The 15,633-nt window shown below is 36.9% G+C and overlaps 1 protein-coding gene across 1 annotated transcript in view; it reads right to left on the bottom strand.

The window, feature by feature from the left end:
- LOC150109890 (uncharacterized) overlaps positions 1 to 15,633 on the bottom strand; it is a 117,996-nt gene that overhangs the window by 80,687 nt on the left and 21,676 nt on the right. Inside the window, exon 2 of the mRNA XM_090415696.1 lies at positions 11,136 to 11,159. Within this exon, the coding sequence (XP_090271822.1) occupies positions 11,136 to 11,159 (24 nt within the window). The remainder of the gene's footprint in view (positions 1 to 11,135; positions 11,160 to 15,633) is intronic.

Raw genomic sequence — 15,633 nt, 5'->3', positions numbered from 1 at the left:
TTCATAATGTGATCCATATTGATAATGAATAACAGAGGGGATAATGTACATCCTTGTCTCACACCAGATTTAACATTAAACCATCTTCCTGTACTTCCTTCAATTCTAACTGCTGACTTACAACTCACATACAGACTAAGTATTGCTTGATATAATGCCACATTCACACCATATACCTGTAGCATATTGAATAGCTTCTCTCTTGGCACCTTGTCATATCATATGCCTTTTCCAGATCAACAAAACTTAAATACAGATCATTGTTATATTCCCATGCTTTCTCAACTATTTGTCATAAAATGAAGATCTGATCCTGACAGCCTCTATTTGGCCTGAATCCAGCTTGTTCTTCACCAAGCTTTCCTTCAACAATTCTTCTCAACTGTTTCTCAAGTATACTTGCATAGATCTTGCCAGGAACACTCAGTAGGGAAATACCTCTGTAATTCTCACATTCAGTTTTATTTCCCTTTTTATATATGGGCACTATTAGAGCTCTACTCCAATCATCGGGAATTTGTCCCTCTGTCCAGGCTTTCTGAACTATGCAGTGCAGCCACTGTAAGACTTTTATACCACCATACTTCAGCATTTGTGGTCGAATATCATCTACTCCTGCTGCCTTTCCACATTTCAAGCCTTTGATGGATTTTTCTACTTCAAGTATGGATATGTATTCCTGACTGTGTGCCTGTTGAGTGTTTTTTTATCAATGTGCTATCACTGCATGTTTCATTTAGCAATTTTTTGAAGTAATTACTCCATACTTCAATGATATCTTTTTCTCCCGCTTTCATGTCACCTTTATCATCTCTAACTCCTTTTACAGCACTCTTTCCTCCATTCCTAAGCTTCTTCAACAACCTCCAGATATCTTACCACTTTCTTGGTATTAATTTTCTATGTTCTTGCCAAAGTCCTCCCAAGACTTTTGTTTAGCTAGTTTTACACAGTGTTTAGCTTTGTCACATTTGTCTCTATATTCTCTAAGAGCACAAGCTGACTTATTTGCCAGGAATTTTTGATATGCTTTCTTCTTTTCTTTCACTGCCTCTTTAACTTCCTGTGTCCATCATGGAGTTCTGATTTTTCTATCCTTGCAGACAACTTCACCACATGCCTCTGTGGCTTAATCAATCAAGGTTTTCTTCAAGGCTTGCCACTGAATCTCCAAGGTTTGGTTCCTGTTCTCAAACTCTTTCATTTTTTCTTCAATAAGCTTTGTGCTATTTAGGCTACAGTTCACATCTGAGAGCAGCTCAACTTTTATTTGCTTTAAAACTTTCTTACATGTTATTCTTTTCAATATGAAATTCAGTTTTATCCTGCTCAAGATAAATAATGATCACTTCCAATTTCAAATCCTCTGTATGCTCTGGTGTCCTGCACCAGGTAGAAAACATCACTATCAACAATAACATAGTCAATGAGACTTTTCTTATTCCTTGTTTCTTCTCTCCATGTGAATTTGTGCACATTTTTATGTTGGAACATGGTGTTAGCAATAAACAGTCCCTGTCCTGAGCAGAAATCCAACAGATATTTGCAATTATTATTAGCTTTGCTCTTTTCTCCAAATTTTCCTAAAATATTTTTGTATGTCTGACAATCATTTCCTACTCTGCTATTTAGATCTCCAACAAGGACCAACTTTTCCTTTTTCATTGTGTCATTTGCTTTTTCTAAAGCATCAAAAAATTCCTCCACTTATACCTTTGTAGAACCTTCTGTGACACCATAGGCACAAATAAGTCTCATTGTCCAATTCCCCATTCTCGTATTTGCCCACATCACTCTACTTGAGACTGCCTACCATTTAAGAAGATTATCTTTGTATTTAGTGTTGAATACTATGACTACTCTTTCTTTTCCTTGATTTTCATTGCCTGAATATAACATTTTATATTTATTGCTCAGAAAGATCTCACCGGTTTTTGTCTTTTTTGTTTCAGTCACCCCTATTATGTCAATCTGGTACTTATCTAATTCCTCAGCTAGCTCCGTTTCTTTGCCATTCAGGCTCCTTATGTTGATAGTACCGATCTTTAACTCTGGTGATGTTGAGTTGGGGTGTGATTTCAGATTCGTTCCAGTAGCTGACTTTTCACTGTTCACCCTGGTTCCCTGGCAAAAACAACGGGGTCCGTGTTTAACCGTTCGACGCCCCAGCCGGCATGAAATTTTTTCATGTTGTACTACCATTATTTTTTATATTGGTTTAAGCCAATAAGGATACAATTTGGTCAGCTAAATCCCAAATTGCCAGCCCATCCTCATTTGTTCAGTATCCAGGTAGATATCCAACAGGGTGCACCACGAGAAGGTGAGGATTGGACATTAGGTCAGAAGCCCTGGTCGGTTCTCTGCATTCTTTTAAAGGCTATGTGGAGGTCTCCTCTCAGTTATAAAGCTTTGGCCCTTAAGCACCCCTGACCCTTAAGCATGTAAATTCATGTGTTGAATTATATTTTCTAGTAATGTATTCCCTAAGTGCCTGAATTTATTATTTTTATTAAATAGAATATCTTTTAAACTTATCTGGTTTAATCAAATCTTCATCTTGAGATTCACATTTTCCAGTGACTTTAAAATTTCAAAAGCTCTTATTGTGTATGTGATTATTTTTGCACTTTTTTGAATGTTAATTGAACTTGACTAAAGTGCAGCTGAAAGTGATGAAACTCTTCAAGAATATCATTAAAGAAAGATCTTGCAAAAACTGATATTAGCTAATCTCTTTGTTAAACCAGAAAAAGAAGAACTTGAAAAATCCATATATATATATATATAAACACAGAATATGTGCACTATACGGCAATGGCAGCTTGTGAATTAAATGCCACCCATTGTGACACCAGCACTTGCCAATTTTAATAACTTCAATAATTTCAATAAGTTCTTTAGTTATAGTTTCTAACTCAGATTGGTTTTTATTAAACTGTTGATAAAGAGAATAAATTTTTTCTTAAAATATTTTAAAATGATTAACTTGTTTTATTTCAGATACTGCATCATTGAATGTTAATTGCAAATTATTTTAACAGCGCCAAATGACAATTTTAGGAAAGTTTTCTAACTTTATAGCTACTCCAGACTTTCTTCTCAACATTGCAACAACATTCTTATCAAAATTACTATTAAATTAGTCTGTTTAACAACTGATATGCAAAATTCTCGAAAAGCAACTGGCTTGCACAAGCCAGCTCCAGCACATCACTGCTCATAGCCCACAGTGGTTAAAGCGTGTATACAGAATTTCACCAAACAAGCAAAATCATCATCTGTTGATGAAACTATAGAAGAGCACAAAACCTGGTTCATCATGAGCAAGGGGTATGGTGTCTCATATGAGCTAAGTGACAAGTAATGTCTGACAATGCAGAGTCCTAATGTCAGAGAACCCTGGTTAGACACTTAAGTGGAGGAAAATTAAAATTATGCTAGTCTGGTGGGTATGTGTATTTTTCTTTTTTTTATTATATTTATCCCACACAAGAGAGGTACAAGAACCTATAATATTGGTGCTATGTGCAAGGTGCAGATAAAGACTAAGAAAGAAGAAATTGATTTTTTTTTTAAAGATTTGGAGGTTGAAATTGTTGTTAAACACATGAGAAAGGCTGTTCCAGAGTACAGACAGAGAATTTATAGTCTATTCATTTTAAAGTAAAACTGCAATCCTGTTTGTGACATATTTTATCTCATGTATTTGATCTTTTATGGAGCAGTGAATTAGAAAGTTAAACCCCCCCCCCGTGATCTTGGATTGTCACCATAAGAAGTATAAAGTAGATGCCCATTCTTTAGATCGATACTATTTTCACCAAGTCTCCAAGTTTAACCCAATCCAATGATGTTCCATTTTAACATTTCTGCTTCCAGTAATAATTCTTCTTGGCTGGTTGTCTGAATAATGATCTACAGTTCAGGTATATATATATATATTTTTATTATTAGTTCTATTAGATTTTATGTTCTTAGTGTGCTTATAGTGTTGATAGTTGACAGGTTTAATGGTTCAGACTCAATGCCGAGGTGTCCTGTGGGTCAGCTGAAGAGTACATGTGATGATAAAGATATAATTCACTTTGGTATTCAATATCTGTGATGTGTTCTTCAATTTGCACTATAGAAAAATCTCAACAGATTTTTCTATAGTGCAATGTACTGAATTTGCACCACAGTCAGTACACACCTGGATGGTGGGCCATGTCATGGTTTGATGGATTGCATTAGTGATCTCATTCTGATAAAGGGGTGAATACTGATTTGATATCATGTTCTCTAAGTATTTCTACAAGTTTTATGGAAATAGAACTAACATATGGGAGAATAATAAAGCCACTACTTTCCTGGTCTCTCTCTTACACACACACATTTTAGTGGTACTGAAGGTGACCAGGTTATCCTTGATCCATTGAAAGATAGAGTGAAGATCAGTGTTTAAAGTACTGGTTACAGATGATCATCATGTTTGGGATGTCAGAAGACTACATGGTTTGTTGAAAGAGGATGAATAGAGTGTGCTATTGTTAACAAAGCTGAGATTTATGTATAAGAGAAAGAGGATAGGTGATAGAACAGAGCACTAAGGAACTCCTGCACTGGTAGCAAAGCTCTAAAAGGGTGCTGTCCACAATGACATGCAGTGAATGATCAGAGAGAGAGAGAAAGAAAAAGATTGCTATCCAATTACAGAAGGCAGCAGACAGACTGAAGGAAGGCAGTTTGCAAAGCAGGCCTCATTGCCAAACATGATCAAAGTCTTGGAAATGTCAAGAGCAATAGTGCACATTTTTCTGAACCTTTCTATGGCACATATGCAGTGGTGAGTGATGCAGGTTGAGGTCAGCCATAAATTTGGATTGGCAGAATCCATACTGATGATTGCTGATTAACTGGTGGGCTTCTAGGTAGTAAAGAAGTTGACTGTTGATAACTTTCTCCATTATTTTAGAAAGGACCGAGATGATTTTAATTGGTTGGTAGTTGTATGGAAGGTTTTTATCTTAGGATCAGAAGACTTATTAGTCCAAGTTATTTAGTATTCTTCTTATGCCTTTTTTGTCAAAAGACCACAGGAGGCATATGGTGTTCAGCTGCTGCTGCATGGAAGGAAGTGATTTGCCTTCATTGTCTATGCAGGAGTCAGTGGAAAAGAGCCAGGAGGTCAGCCTTATCTTTGGATGCAGTAACAGTGATGTCATCTAATTGAGAGAGAGAGAGGTTGAAATGTAGATGAGCAAAAGATCTGTATTTCTGAAGGATCAAAAGACAAGGGGAGAGTTTTCTGCTAGTTTAGTGCTTTATGAAGTTGTTATTAGTTGTCTTAAATTTATTGCATTCTTCAGCATATGTTGAATACAAAACGAAAATGGGATTCTTGATGCAAGCTACCCTAAGTTGAGTTTTTTTTTTTCCCTTTTTGGCTTTCATACATCTTCTGTTGAACCAAGGCTTGGAAAGTGGACAAGAATTTTGAGTAGAATGAGGGATGAAGGCCTTCATGCCAGTGAGGATAATTTCTGTTACTTGCTCAATGCAGGTGTATGGATCAGAAGAGTAGATGCAATAGTTAGGGATTGAAATGGAAGAGTTGTAGTTCAAACGTACTAATGAGATGACCTCAAGTAGTGCCAAAAGACATGAGGTTGGGTAATCAGGATAGAGATGTTCTGTGAGAGTGGAAACCTGTACAAGATTTGCACCACATAAGGGTGGTCCAGAAACTGATTTGTCTAACTAAAAGTGACAGTGGTTTCAGAGATAGATCAAGTGGGAGTCAGACCTGGTGGCTGACAAGGGCCCTGAGCTCAAAGGGAAAAAAAAATTGAAGCAGATGCTGTACTGGGATTAAAATTGGTTATAACTACATAAAAGAGGCCTTATCTGACATTTGAACTTCAAATTTGAAGGAAAAAAAAAAAAAAAAAAAAGACTGTAGTGGAAGCTACAGTTATTTTTAGGAGCCCTGTAAATTTTACCACCAGGGACCAGCAAGCAGCTTAATCCATCACTGAGTGGTTTGAAAGTGATTGTAGTGGGAAAGTGTGCCAAAAATGCTATGAAAGCGAGAATCAAAAAGTGCAGGTCAGGTTAAGAGATTGAAGCAGTGGATGGAACAAAAAATATGTTTGAAAATGTCTGTGACGATGTAATGGCAGATAGGATTGAAACAAGAGTTAAAAGTCACATGATTGAGTGAGAGAGAATAAGTGCTGACTGAAAGAATAGTAGTATGATGGATGTAAAGGATGAAGAGTTGGCTGTAATGATGGAAATAACTCAGTTATGCAGAATGATACACAGGATGAAGCAAGAGCTGCAACAAATGCAGAAATGTCTGGCGAGTGGGTCAACTGATATCAGAAAGAAAGATGCACAAGAAAATAGAAATGAATGTTTGCTTAAGAGACAAGAAAAATTCAAGGTGAGAGTCTTGTATGGCAATTCTATCATAAGAGGTGTAATTGGCAAGAGACTGACAAAATCGTGCTTCCTGGGTGCAAAAATTAATGATGTTAGCGAGACTATTAGAGTGCAAAAGAGTAAAGCGAACGGGTTGATCATTTTGGCTGGAACGAATGATTTAAAAGGAGAAAAGTATGGCATGAGGGAAGACATGAAAGAATTACTGGAAGCAAAAGAGTGAAAAAGAACAGCGAGTCTGTTGCACTGTATGACAGAGTAGAGATAAGGAGGGCCATAATAGCAAGTAACTTTATATATAGGTTATGCAGGAGGAATAATGTGGAGTGAGTATGATAGATGAAAGGACTTATACAAGAAGGAAGATTTGCATCTGAATGGATTTGATGTTCAGAGACTGGAAAAAGTGTTGTTGAATAAAGTGAAAGTGAATGTGCAAAATCAGGAAGACCAGAGCTTTTAGGGGAAGAAGCTGTTGGGTGGACATGCAGATATTAATATGACAGCTGATTGCAAGAATGTACACAAAATACCTAAGTTTTACCACTGATAACAAACCAGAATGGGATAGTTAGTGTAAAGCATCAGGATAGTGGTGGGCCTAAAGGGCTTTTGCATTTTATGTACACTAATGCCAGGAGCATTCAGAACAAGGAGAAGGTTTTGGCATTGGTTGGTTTGTCCTGGCCATAGGTTATTGGCATTAGTGAGACATGGCTGACAGGTAATATAGTTAGTGGGATAGAATTTGAAGGGTACAGTGCATTCAGGGAGGATACAGAGAAAAGAATGTGGGAAGGAGTGTTATTGATGATAGCAGATGAACTGCAACCAAAGAAAGCAAAAGTTCAATGCCAGGCCAGTGAAAATAGCACATCTGAGGTTATCTGGTGTGAGACAGAGGCCAGCAGAGCAAAATATACAGTCAGAGATGCTTCTACAAACCATGAGGGATGGAAAGAATGATGTAGAGAGTATGCATTGGAAAATAAGCTCAATGAGTGGAGAGTGAGTAATTATTATGGGGGATTTCAACTACAGGAACACAGATTGGAAGGAGAGAAAACATGGGAGGAAGAAAATGGAATTTATGCAGCTACTAAGGAATACTTACCTGAGACAGCATGTGATGGAATAAACTAGGAGTTTGAGAGTGCTAGACCTAGTAATTGCATCTGAGAATTTGTCTATAACGAATATGACCACATTGCCATCAACTGGTGAGAGTGGTCATATGGTTTTACTTGAGAGGTGGCTAAATATGTGGAATTTTCAGTTAAGAGGGGGTGGGTGATATTTGTGGAATTACACGGCTGGTAAGTATGAAAATCTTAGGATATTGCTTGGATCCATGACATGTGAAACTGCAGCACTGAATGTTGATAGTGCACTGGAAATGGTAAAGGAGTTTTTGAGGGAAGTAATGGCAGACTGCATAGAAGAATAAATCAAGTAGGAGTTAAATGAATGAATGTCATCATTAAGCTAGAGCTACAAAAAAAAAAGAAAAATTTGTGGAAGGAATTCAAGGAGAAAGGTGACCGGCAGGCTCATGAGCAGCATGAAGCACAGGCCAGAAGGGTAACCAGTGTGGTAAGAAAGGCAAAAGCAGAGTATGAAAAGAAATTACAAACTGAATTGCAAACAATTCTTTCGATATGTTGCAAGTAAAAGGAAGAATGTTTATGGCACAATGATTTTAATGAATTCCACTGGCAGGATGATAACTGAATCAGCCAGTAGAATTACTAAGTGAACACTTTGCATGAGTATATCATCCACCTGGATGATATATTCATGCTGCTCATGAGCCCCTCTAGATACTGCAGTAACTAGAGGGGCAAAAACTTATATGGGAACTGAAGTAAATGAAATGAAAGTGTAGTATATTACAGAACTTTGATGTGAATACTTAGATGGAATACCAACTTGAGTTTTACACAAAAGTGCTAGGGAATTGTCAGTACCTTTGACAACACTGTTTAATCTAAGCCTCAACTATGGGTTAGTCCCAAGAGGATGGAAAGAGGGGAAAATAGTTCCGTTGTATCAAGGAGGTTCCAAGACTGATGTAGTAAATTACAGACCGATGAGCATATCGTTGTTGTCAAGGTACTGGAGAACTTGGTCAAGAGCAAAATACAGGAATGGCTAGAAAAAAATGGGATACTGTATGGGGGGAAGGGGCAAAACTTTTTTGTAAAGGGTAGGTCATGCCTTCACGTTTTCTAATATAGTGACAGCTGAGTTGGATAAAGGTAATGGGTTTACAGTGATACCACATGGAATTCAATCTGGGCAAAGAAGAATGGATGTCAGTTTAATGTAGGAAAGTGTAAGGTTATGCATTTTGAAGTGAAAAGATTACCAGCTGCATATCACATTGATGGAACTGTAATCCAGGAAACTGATGAAGCCAGAGATTTGGGAATGTTAGTGGACTGGGGGAGTTAAAACAGGGCACATAGCAAAAGTGACTAAAGCAGCTCATCGGATTACTTGATTACTGAAAAATACTTTGATGAGCAGAGACAAGTAGGTTATTGTGCCTCTTTTTCGAGTCTTGATAAGATCCCGTCTTGATTACTGCATACAGATCTGGTCACCTCGGTTTCTTGGCAATGAGGAAGAGGTGGAAAGGATCTAGAGGCAAATAACCAAGATAGTAGCAGGTCTATGGAATGAACCTTACAAGAATAAGTTGAAGATTTGTGGGCTAGAGAAATTGGTTGACAGGCAGAAAAGGAGTGATATGATTGAGCCATACAAATTACTGAAGGGTTTTCACAAGATTAATAGAGAGAAAATTTTTTTAGAGCAGGTCTAGTGGTGGGAGAACTATGGGTCATCCTTGGAAAATGAGCAAGAGTGTAGTTAGCAAGATGTTAGAACTAGATTTTTTGCTTGGAGAGTGGTAAATGAAATAAGATGACAGAGTCTATTGTGGGTGCCATGACTGTGAATGTGTTCAAAGCAAAATATGATAGACAGTGCACAAATGTTGGATAGTGCTTGGCATGATGTTTAGGGCCTCCTTTGATGAGTCTAAGGTCTCCAATAGAGTTGGTTAGTAAGAACTTGCATACAGAATGGGTCGACAATGTTATAAAAGGGAATGGACACTATGGGACTGTTGAAATGTCACATGAAAGACTGTTGCATAAACTGGAGAATATGGGTTTGGAATATAAGCTCATCACTTGGATTAAGTGGATGACAGAGAGAGAGAGAGAGAGAGATCAAAAAGTGGCATAAGGTGTGAATCTGAAAGATTTAAGGCGACCAGTAGAAAACCCCAGGGATCAGTCCTTATCTGAATGCTGTTTACACAATACATTAATTATATTACAAAGGAGAAGTGCAATTGTTTGTTGATGATGCAAGATAGGAAAATTAGGGATGATACTGATATCCAGCAATTACAGAATAATCTGTAATTGCTGGCTATCACTGAATATCAAAATTTGGGCAAATGACAATGGCTAGCAGTTCATTGTTAATAAGTGTAAAGTTATGTACTTTGGCATGATGAAATTTCCAATGGCATATATTAACTGGGATATGCTCCAAGAAATTGATGAAGCTAGGGATCTTGGCATCATGGTGGATAGGAATTTGAAGCTTACAGGTCACATAGCACACAGCTTTGTTTCGGCATCGCAAATACAACTCAAAGGATAACTGTGATGATGAAATGAACCTTGACATGTAAGGATAAGAAAGTCATTTTGTCCCTTTACACGGCCTTGATATGACCATACCTGAACTACTGTGTGCAGATTTGTTTTCTGAATTCCAAAGGAATAAAGAAGAGCAGAAAGGGCAAAAGAAGAGTTAGAAAGATTATATCAAGATTATGGAATTTAGATTATGAGGGCATATTGCAAGTATGTGGATTACAGACTCTGGTTAACAGGAGAAAGAGAGGTGATATGATAGAGGTTTATAAACTTTTGAATGGGTGTTATAGAATATCATTAGATAAAATTTTATGATATATGGAAGGTGGAGAGAGAGAACAAGGGACATCTGTAGAAGTTAAGTTTGTGTAGGATTATGAAGAAGTAAGAGCCAAATTTCTCTCACAAAACAGTGAGTGCATGTAATGTGAATGAGTTTAAGAAAAGGTACAACAGATGGTGTGAATGATGTATGGCCTGCCTTGATGAGTCTGACTCCCTGAAGATAGATTATGCAAAATTATTATTTTCATCGAATCCATCCCATACTGTTTTTTTCAAGAAACACAAACAAATTTCATACAAGCAAATCTGACAGATAAAATAGGTAATAAAAATATCTGGAAGCAATGCAATATATATATATATAAATTAAATGCGATAAAAATATAAACAGATATTTTTAATATAAATTTTTCATGTAATTTTATAAATAAAAAATATCTATGAATTTTTTTCAATTTTTACTACATTATAATATTTGTAAGTCCTTGCAAATTAAATAGTGATCAATGCAATAATCAAGGCATGTAACATTTACAACATGGGAATTCTACTGTTATCTAAAATTTTAATAATGATTTTTAATAGATCATAAATTTTAGGAAAGTGTGGATTATAAGAATGAGCTTTATTTAGAAAACAGTTACATAAGATAATGCATTATATTAAATAAAGCTCAGTATGAAAAAGTGCTTGTAAGTAACAGAATAAAGATATCTGAATATTTTTGGATGATTTACTTACCATAGAGTCCAATATCCAGAAGATCTGAAAAACAAACAAATAAATAAATACAATAAAATAAATAAACAAAAGAGCATTTTGTTCAATCTATTTTCCTAAGAAAAACTATACACCTGACTGGCCTTATTCACTTACATTAATTTACAGATTTCCTATAAACAGAAAAGGATAACGAACCATTTGGTAATCATGTAACTAATGTGTCTAGGAATGAGAGACAATTGTTAATTTCTTTTTTAGTGAAGTAAATTTTGGACATTGATGGTTTAAATATACTAAAAATGAGTTTAAAATGTCTGGGCACGATATCAAATTTCCATGAAAAATAACCTAAATAAATGGCAAATTTGAATAATTCAAATATGTCAGAAGGGAAGTGTCGCTTGATTGATAAGTTCAAGGATGCCTGAAAAAAAAGTGGTAAGAATATAACAAAAACATCTGAAGTAATAGATCTTAGACAAGGATGTTCCCTTTCTCCAATAATATGTGGAATACATATGAATGAAATTATCAAAGAATGGAGGTTAACCAACAAAGAAGGAATTCAAATAGAAAATAACTTTATCTTAGATACCACACTCTTTGCAGATGTTCCAGGTGATACTTGGAACAAAAAAAAATATGTAAAATGAATTTAATAATAAAACAATATATGTCAATCTCTTAAAAGAAAAAGAAAAAACCTGGGTGTTTTATTTTTCCTTAAAAATTCTTGAAAAAAGTATCTAAAGTCACTTAGGTTCAACAGTGAAGAAGGATGGAGAGGCTGAGAAGGAAGTGGCAGGATACAAGCAGGTTGGAGAAACTGGAAAGAAATGGCTAGAGTGCTATGCAATAAGAGGGTGCCGATCAATCTAAAAGGCAAAATCTACAGATCAGTAGTGAGACCAGCTATGACATATGCTATGGAAACTGTGACCCTCAGGAAAAATAACATCAGCAGAATAGAGTTAGCAGATAATAATAAAATTAGTTTAATCCTTTTTCCAAGTGTGAGCAAACAAAGTTTGCGCCTGAAAGTATCTTCAGGACTGGGGTAAGGTGCTACAACACCAGAACAACTCGTTGCAAAGGTGGAGCAAGCTACCAACACTCCTATCTCAGTATCTCCTATAATGCAAAACACATCTCCTTGCGGATATGTCTAATGTTATGCATTAAGGGAAGGGCCACTACCCAGACTAGTTTCGACCTTTATTGAGGTCTCTTCAATGGGAGCCAGTCCCAAGTGGAGATACCAGGCAGAAGCATTAGCAGGTCATCTCTACCTATAGGAGTTGTCAGTTGGTGTGCCACCCTTTTTTAATAAATTACTCTGGATATAAACTTTCAACAGAGTTAGCAGAGATGAGAATGCTTAGGTGGATGTGCGGTGTGACCAGAAACGATTGTCTGAGAAATGACTATGTAAAGGGAACGGTGAAAGTTACGAACGTGGAGCAAAGATACAGGAGACAAGGTTGAGATGGTTTGGTCATGTGATGAGGAGGGAGGACGAGTATGTGGGGAGTAAGGTCATGCAGGTGGATGGGGGGGGGGGGGGGGGCTGGCAGCCAAAGAAGAGATGGAGGAAGATGGTGGAGGCGGAGAAATTGGATGTGGTTACAGTCCAAGATTGAAGGTTGGAAGTTTTCCAAACTAAATTTATTATATAGTCTAACCAAGTGAAAAATAAACTTTACTAAATTTATTACAAGATAGGAGGATGTGGTGGAGACTCACTACAAACAGCGATTACTTAAGTGGGGCAAGCTGCAGAAGAAGAAGAATGAAAATGTACACATTTCGAACAAAAATTTTAAAAATTCTCCAAAGTAAATGGAATAATAAACAAAACATTAATGGCCATCAAATAGTTACCAAAAAGCCAGACTAAGAATGCATAATATTTTATCAACATTACATGGAAGTGAAACAGGAACAATAAGATAAAGAGATAAGAAAAGAATCAATGCAGCAGAGATAAAATATATGAAAAAAAAAAAACAGGTTATACAAAACTAGATAAAAAGAGAAATGAAGAAACCAGAACACCGATAATGGAAACCATAAAAAAAATACAGAACCAAATGGAAAGAGTATTCAGAATGAATGAATGACATATGATATTCTATCATATATCGTTCATATGATAGAATATCCAAGAAGAAGAAGATAAACGACAAAACAAAGGGTTGAAGAAAGAGAGAGATGCAGATCGATGAAACATTGGACAAAAACCAAAACAGGCTGCCTGGCCTGGATTTGTGAAAGGATGAAGTTGTAATAAAACTTAAATTTTCAAAATTTAACAGAGCTTATGAGAAAGTTATGTTTTCATAAGCTCTGATAACTTTTTCTGTATTTGGCTATAAAACATTGATGGATCCATAATATCTTTTACATATGTAATGCCAAATTGAAGCATCTCGGCTCTAATTTTAATATTTGACAATTTTATTATACAGTGGTATCTCGCTAATTTGAACTAATAAAAATCGTGCTCGTTTGGATTAGTGAATTTTACTATGAGACAACAATAATTACTGCTTAAGACAAAAATAATCAGATTCTAATGGTACATCATTTAATTCTCTAAATAAATAAAGTAACTGAGAAGAAAAACGCTACTATACTGTAATGTAAAACTTAAAAAATAATACAGTACACAAGTTTATTTTAGTAAAAAATTTAGTTTGTATGTTATTATTTTTATTATTCAGGCTTCCATGGAGTCAAAAGACTCATCGTGGGAGGTCCTTCCTAAGAACATAAAGTCTGTCAAGACTCATCGAGGGGAGGTCCCCCCCCCCCTAAGAAACACAAAGTCTATCATACCACTCCTTAAACTCATTGACCGCTCTCGCTCTCACCATTCCATCAGGCAATGCATTCCACGGTTCAACAACCCTCCATGCAAGAAACCACTCCTCACCCTCTTGCTCATAGTTTCCTTTTGTAACTTCCAGGGATGGCCTCTTGTCATCACTCCCTCCCTCCCGCTGTTCAACCAAGCGAAAGAACTCCCCAGTGTCAACCCTGTAACCACCTCTCAACAGTTTAAAAGTCTCAATCATATCACCTCTCCTTCTTCTATCCACCAAACTCTGCAGTCCACATTCCCTCAGCCGATCCTCATAACCAAAACTGTACAGTCCTGAAACCATCTTTGTCATCCGTCTCTGTACCCTTTCCACAATTAATTTATCCCCTTCAAATCCTGGGAACCAAATCTGAGAACAATAGTCTAAGTGTGGTCTGATCAGAGACTTATACAACAGAATGATAACCCTTTTATCTCTGCAGGTCAGTGTCCTTCTCATAAATGCAGCAATCCTCTGTGTTACCTTCACCACCTTTGCAATATGTCCCCTAAATTTCAGGTTTCTATCAATCATCAACCCCAGATCTCTTGTCTCCCCTACTTCCTCCAGTATAACTCCTCCCATAGAGTATGCAGCATCCCATCGATGTTTCCCAAACCTCAAGACCTTACATTTTGCTGCATTAAACTGATACCCCCATTCATTTGCTCATCTATCTAGCTTATTCAAATCCTCTTGCAGGGCTACCACATCTGCATTATTACTAATAATCCTTCCCAGCTTCGATTCATCTGCAAACAACTGAATATCCCCTTGCAATCCACTGGCAATGTCATTGATATAAAGATTAAACAATATAGGTCCTAGTACTGAGCCCTGTGGGACCCCACTTGTACCCCTCTCTCTTCTTGAAACTGCTTCACCATACACAACTCTGATACCTATCAGACAGCCAATCCTGAATCCAGTTGACCAATCTGACATCCAGACCATGTGCTGCAACTTAAATATCAGCTTATCATGTGGCACCCTATCAAATGCCTTCGCTAAGTCTAAGAAAATTGCAGTATATGCCTTTCCTCATCTAATGTTCTTGTAACTTTATTATAAAAGGCTAGCATATTGCTAAAACAAGAGTGCCCTTTCAAAAATCCATGTTGACTCTCACAGATAACATTACCCTCATCTGCCCAATGCTGTATACGGTCCCTCACTACTTTCTCCAAGATCTTACTGATACACAAACTGGCCTATAATTAGACACTTCCAGTCTGTTACCACTCTTATGCAATGGCACTATCTTACCTTCCTTCCATTCCCTGGGCACCTTTCCCGCAGCCAAATTTCATTGAAAAGCCAGGTTAAAGGCAGTCAGTTCCCTAGCACATTCTCTCAAAACTCATGGTGAAATACCATCCAGTCCCAAACTGACATCCAGAGTACTCAGTATCTGAAACACACTCTCCTCCTGTACCTCAAACCTGCCCCATCCCTCTAGCATTAAAACTGACTCTTCTAGGATGAAATACTCCAATAAAGTGTCCATTGAACAATTCCACTATTTCCTCTGCATCAGTCACTCTATTCCCATTTTTATCCCTTGTGGGATAAAAATGGGAATTCTTCCACGGTCATTTCTCCTTTTGCTGGCCACATAGCTAAAATATTCCCTAGGATTGTCTTTGGATCTT

Source organism: Typopeltis vanoorti, chromosome 1 (genome assembly GCF_054136105.1).
Source record: "Typopeltis vanoorti isolate ZY-2024b chromosome 1, IOZ_Tvanoo_1.0, whole genome shotgun sequence".
Lineage (NCBI taxonomy): Eukaryota > Metazoa > Arthropoda > Arachnida > Uropygi > Thelyphonidae > Typopeltis > Typopeltis vanoorti.
The sequence above is the reverse complement of the archived record's forward strand: the minus strand, read 5'-3'. Positions and strand labels throughout refer to the sequence as shown.